General features: G+C 44.0%; 1 protein-coding gene across 4 annotated transcripts in view; it reads right to left on the bottom strand.

Moving 5' to 3' along the window:
• The window catches only part of PARK7 (Parkinsonism associated deglycase), a 22,900-nt gene that overhangs the window by 5,826 nt on the left and 10,601 nt on the right, over positions 1–6,473 (bottom strand). For all 4 annotated transcript variants that reach the window (XM_032300280.1, XM_032300282.1, XM_032300283.1 and 1 more), the window contains one exon: positions 2,048–2,134. In XM_032300280.1, the coding sequence (XP_032156171.1) occupies positions 2,048–2,134 (87 nt within the window). The remainder of the gene's footprint in view (positions 1–2,047; positions 2,135–6,473) is intronic.

The raw sequence follows: 6,473 nt of genomic DNA, 5'->3' as shown, positions 1-6,473 counted from the left end.
AAAAAAAAAAAAAAAGAACCATCTGTCAAAGAACAGATAAATGCGTGGATGAACCTCTCTGCTCGGGGCCTTCAGCCTGGAGAGCCATCAGCCCCACAGGCTCTCAGGCTCTTGGTCCCCAGGATAGATCCACTCTGTTGTGCTGTCTGGGTGTCTGCCTCTCAAATACCTTTAGCACCGCCTAGGTGGGAGTCTCCCAACCCAGCTGGTTCTCGGTAATGAAAAGTGCACCACTTTTTTTTTTTTTTTGAGACGGAGTTTCGCTCTTGTTACCCAGGCTGGAGTGCAATGGCGCGATCTCGGCTCACCGCAACCTCCGCCTCCTGGGTTCAGGCAATTCTCCTGTCTCAGCCTCCCGAGTGGCTGGGACTACAGGCATGCACCACCATGCCCAGCTAATTTTTTGCATTTTTAGTAGAGACGGGGTTTCACCACGTTGACCAGGATGGTCTCGATCTCTTGACCTCGTGATCCACCCGCCTCGGCCTCCCAAAGTGCTGGGATTACAGGCGTGAGCCACCGCGCCCGGCCAGTGCATCACTTTTAAAAGGGAGCTCAGTTACGATCACAATGGCATTCAAGGATGTTCATTATGCCATGATTTACAAGGGCAAAACTACCTCCGTGCCCACCCCCAGGAGAAGGTTACATACAGCATGGCACATTCCAACACTGGGCTAGCAGCTGCACTTAACAGGATGAAGCAAATTTAAATCTACATGTGCTGTTAAAAGATAACATAAGATATGACACTAAGTTAAAATGCAAGCTGCAGAACAATACATTTAGATCTCATTTTAGTTAAAAAGGATAATGAGTATGTGCAAATAAAATTCTACAGTTATATAAGAAACTTTTTTTTTTTTTTTGAGATAGGGTCTTGCTCTGTCCCCCAGGCCGGAGTGCAGTGGCGAGATCACAGCTCATCACAGCTTTGACCTCCTGGGCTTAAATGACCATCGCATCTCAGCCTCACACGCAGCCACAACTACCAGTGTGCTTCACCACGTCTGGCTAATGTTTTTTGTATTTTTAGTAGAGATGGAGTTTCACCATGTTGCCCAGACTGGTCTCAAACTCCCGGGCTCAACGATCCACCTGCCTCAGCCTCCCAAAGTATTGGGATTACAGGTGGGAGCCACTGTGCCCAGTCTACAAGAAACTTTTAGCAGAAGTTACCTGTGAGAAGTAGAGAGGGGTGGCAAGACAAAGGAGAAACATTTGTTTTTACTTCACATCCCTTCTCTAATATTTGCATTTTTTATCATCAACAGAAGTTACTTTTATAAAAATAAATTAGTAAAAACTAAATGTCTAGCTGATATTTAAAAAGAAACACACCAGCAAGAAGTATGCCTGCAACTGGTTCTCAGAGCAATGTCCATTTGACTTTGAACTGGGGGTCAAAGGGCATACTCTGAAACTGCTGTGGAGATTGAAAGTTCACTCTCAGGCAGCTGGCTAAGCATTTAACCAAAATGCTAGTTAAACCCGATTTCATTAATATTTTCACCTTCAATGATCCAGAATCCAAATGGCCATTGGTGCTGGCCACATGCCCCGCCCACTGTATACACAGAGGCTGGCAAACACTGCCCCTCCAGCCCACAGTGAGTGGCGTCTCCCACCACACCTTGGCCCACAGAGAATTATCTATGAATTAGATTCTAGTTGAAAAACAACACTAAATGACAGTGTTTTTCTTTGTACATTAAAATATAAGCATATAGGCTGGGCACGGTGGCTCACGCCTGTAAGCCCAGCCCTTTGGGAAGCCAAGGCGGGCAGATCACAAGGTCAGGAGTTTGAGACCAGCCTGACCAACAGGGAGAAACCACACCTCTAATAAAAATACAAAAATTAGCTAAGCATGGTGGCATGCACCTGTAATCCAAGCTACTCAGGAGGCTGAGGCAGAAGAATTGCTTGAACCCGGGAGGTGAAGGTTGCAGTGAGCTGAGATCGTGCCACTGCACTCCAGCCTGGGCAACAGAGTGAGGCTATGCCTCAAAAAAAAATAATAATAATAATGCAAGTATATACTTACCTCCGTTCATCATTTTGTCTTTAGCAAGCGGATGTGTTGTAACTTTACTTCCAAAACCTATTTCATGAGCCAACAGAGCAGTAGGACCTAAAAACAAAAATAAAAAGATCTAAGTGTAGATATAGAAAAACCCCATGTTTAAAAAATTGCAACAGTGCCTGGCATGCTGGCTCACGCCTGTAATCCCGGCACTTGGGGAGACCTAGGAAGAAAAACTGCTTGAGCCCAGGACTTCAAGATCAGCCTGGGCAACACAGACCCCTTCTCAACATCAAAGTAGACTTAAAAATCAAGAGGCTCTTACCAAACACACAGCTGTGATTCTGAAATGAAACACTTCTTAGCATGAGAGATAAAGTGTGTTTATAAAAAACAAATTGCTGAGCACATCTGGCAAAAGCACAGAAACTCCAAATACTTCAATAACCACTCAAGAAGATTTACCTTGATACCAGAGATAACAGAGCATACACAGATAAACAAAATGTGATCATTTCTCTCCTCTCCCCCACCCCCAGAACAGGGACCAAATATACCAGCAATCCAAAGGAGGGGGAGATCACTGAGGGGTGGGCTCAACTTCTTACCTCACTCTCAGCAAAAGGAAAGATTTAGTTACATGCTAAAGTCAAGTAGTACTCTGAGTTTTTGGATCTTATTGCTCTTTTATAATTTTATTTTCTACTTGAAAATGGGAAATTAACACTCATTCATCCACCTATCCATCCAAACATAGCAGGTGGTAGGATTAAAATGAAAGCACACTGCCCCTGAAGGCAATACCCTGTGAAGTGCCTGAAGTGTGAGATATAAAGGCACTGGCATCACTTTATGAAAGCTACTTATGCAAAGAACCACACAGAAGTGTCAGTTAATGAAGTCTTTCAAAATGGGCAGGTCCTAACCAAAGATTTTTATTCAAATGTATTCACTAAAAAATGGCCAACTTCAGGGAAAGTCACAGCATATTGCGTATGTAATGGTCCTCAAATAAGGATTAAAAACAAAGGTATTTTATTCCTTTAGTTTTTACTTCATCTTAAAGCTTTTTACAAAGTATTTATTCTGCCTTTTTCTCTAAGCCACACATATAAAAATTCTTCCTAAGGCCTCACATGACACCCAGAAGAATATGTTTCAGAACAGTACCCTGCCCTTGGAAACGCTCAGGGAGCTTTGGGCGGCTAAGATCCTACGGCACAGTCTGTACACTTTTGGTGTCAGCAAACCTGAGAGGTCTTGGTCTTACTGACGTTTCATTTTTCAAAAAGACTCCAAGGAAGGAGTTATATAACATACCCACAGGCTACTCAGACCGTAGTTGTTGCAAACAGGAAGATCACACAGATATTACCTAGTTACATAAGCTTTCTGCCTAATACCAGGTGTCAGTTTCAGACCAAGTCCTGACTTTTAGCTCTTAAACCAAAGGCCTCAAATGTTTCTTCTCCACATTACTTTTTGCATACAAGACAGCTGTATATAGTAGCAAATTTTAAAAATCTGTAAGAATTAAATAATTTCACTCAGTTTTTATTTGAATGAATTCATAAACTGCCCTTTTTTTTTTTTTTTTTGACCCAGATTCACTCTTATTCAACCCGCCCAAAAGCAATGGCGCGAAGGCGGCTCACCGCAACCTCCGCCTCCTGGGTTCAGGCAATTCTCCTGCCTCAGCCTCCTGAGTAGCTGGGATTACAGGCACGCACCACCATGCCCAGCTAATTTTTTGTACTTTTAGTAGAGACGGGGTTTCACCATGTTGACTAGGATGGTCTCAATCTCTTGACCTCGTGATCCACCCGCCTCGGCCTCCCAAAGTGCTGGGATTACAGGCTTGAGCCACCGCGCCCGGCCCATAAACTGCCTTTAATTTTTATTTGGTAACAGTTAAAGAGAAATTCCTACATCATCTTGTATTTTAAAGTAAACTTTAACAGATGATTGTACAGTGAGGACTGGTGAGTGAGAATTTTTAGGGTGCTCCCTTCAAGGTGGTAAAATCACTGCTACAATGATGTGAATTTACATTACTGTTGAATGCAGGAGTTTACTGATGTCTTCCTTGCTCATCATGGTAAGCTCATAATTCCTGCTTTCTGGGGTTTCAGAATCCTATTTGGAATACCAGAGAAGAGACGTTTCACACTCATAGGACCTGGGATTCTGATGGATGAAAACACTGCACTATGGTGGATGCAGAGGGTGCAGCTGACCACATCCCCTTCTGCAGTCAACAGCACCACCCTGTGGTGACTTACAAAATGACTACCTCTGCCAACTTTCCAGCTCCTCCGGGTTGCCAAGACCTTATTGCTAGACCTGGGCATCTCAGCTGAAAACTGTCCAGTCCTCCAATTCCACACCTCCTTCCACTCCCCCCAACTCCACACTTCCTTCCATTCCCCCACTCAGAGTAAATCTCATTTAATTTTCTTCTCAACACAGACTCCCTTCCAACTTGCCCTCCTCATTCACTCAACATTAAGGGCTAGACTAATATTCTTTGCATTCAAAACGTTTCCAATTCCTAACTGCAACACTTCAGAAGAATAATCTTATTTTTCTGTTTGTCAATTTAAAAGATCCAAATCTCTTCCATCACTCCTCTGTTCCATTCCCATCACCTTCTTCTCAATTTCAATTAGCTCAGCTCCTTATCACACTTTTTCCTATATTTGTGTAGTGCCCAGAACAGTGGTGCAGGATATCCAATAGTATAAACACACTGCTAGAATGTTACTTTTCTATTTTTTTTAAGAGACAGTCTTGCTCTGTCACTTGGGCTGACATGCAGTGGTGTGATCATCACAGCTCACTGTAACCCGTCTCCTGAGTAGCTGGGACTACAGATGTGCACCAACACACTAGGCTGATGTTTAAAAAAATTTTTTTTGTTGGGGTGGGGTCTCACCATGTTGCCCAGGTTGTTCTTAAACTCCTGGGCTCAAGTGATCCTCCCACTTCAATCTCCCAAAGTGTTAGGATTACAGCTATGAGCCACCACAGTCAGCCTATTTATTTTTAATGTTGATTTAAATTATTATAAGGCCCATGCTTCTCAGCATGGCATTTGAGGTAGCCTGAGCACAAAGTGACCCAGATGTGGTTGATCTCTCTTTTTTTTTTTTTTAAAGACAGAGTCTTGCTCTATCACCCAAGCTGGAGTGTAGTGGCATGATCTCAGCTCACTGCAACCTCCGCCTCCCGGGTTCAAGCGATTCTTCTGTCTCAGCCTCCCAAGGAGCTGGGACTACAGGCATGCATCACCATGACCAGCTAATTTTTGTATTTTTATTATTTTATTTATTTTTTTGAGACAGTTTCACTCTTGTTGCCCAGGCTGGAGTGCAACGGTGCAAACATAGCTAGCTCACTGCATGCTCCATCTCCCAGGTTCAAGTGATTCTCCTGCCTCAGCCTCCTGAGTAGCTGGGATTACAGGCATGTGTCACCATGCCCGGCTAACTGTGTATTTTTAGTAGAGATGTGGTTTCACCATGTTGGTAAGGCTGGTCTCAAACTCCCAACCTCAGGTGATTCTCCCACCTCGGCCACCCAAAGTGCTGGGATTACAGGTGTGAGCCACCGTGCCTGGCCACGGCTGATCGTTTCACTACTTTTACGGCACAGGACAAACTGACATGCAGTCTTTTCAGCAGAATCATAAGGAAACAAATTCAGCCCAAACTCTTACTTTCTTACTTTGGTCAGAGCATCTAGGACTGAGGCTTGCTTCACAGCAGAAGGGCCAAAGAAAACCAAACTGAAGGGATTTGTGCCTTTCTCTCCAGAGGGGTACAGCTGCTTGGGCTGCAGGGACTGCAGTGCCCTTTGGCAGAGATAATTTCCTGAGCCTCAGGACAGGTCAAAAGGCTAGTGGTGACTCTTGCAGTAAGACCAAGTACAAGACCTGCCAGGGTGGTCACCTCTGTGGTCCTTCCCAGCCTCTAATGCCACAGTTCTCAAACATTTAGGTCTTAGGATTCCTTTAGCTTTTATGTGGGTTATTATCTATGAACATCTGCCATATTAAAAGTTACTTTTTTTTTTTTTTTTTGAGACAGTCTTGCTCTGTCACTCAGGCTGGAGTGCAGTGGCACCACCTCGGCTCACTGCAACCTCTGACTCCCGGGTTCAATAGATTCTCCTGCCTCAGCTCCCTGAGAAGCCGGGATTACAGGTGTGTACCACCATGCCCTTAACTTTTGTATTTTTAGTAGAGACAGGGTATCACCATGTTGGCCAGGCTGGTTTCAAACTCTTGACCTCAAATAATCCGTCCACCTTGGCTTCCCAAAGTGCTGAGATTACAGGCATGCGCCACCACGCCCCGCCAATTATTTTTAATGGCAAAAACCGCAATTACTTTTGCACCAACCCAATAAAACTGGGAAATTTTTTTTTTTTTTTTTTTTTTTTTTGA

This window comes from Sapajus apella, unplaced genomic scaffold (assembly GCF_009761245.1).
Source record: "Sapajus apella isolate SASKATOON/1434 unplaced genomic scaffold, GSC_monkey_1.0 scaffold43, whole genome shotgun sequence".
Classification (NCBI taxonomy): Eukaryota; Metazoa; Chordata; class Mammalia; order Primates; family Cebidae; genus Sapajus; species Sapajus apella.
Note: the sequence above shows the minus strand (reverse complement) of the source record. Positions and strands in the feature narration are given on the sequence as shown.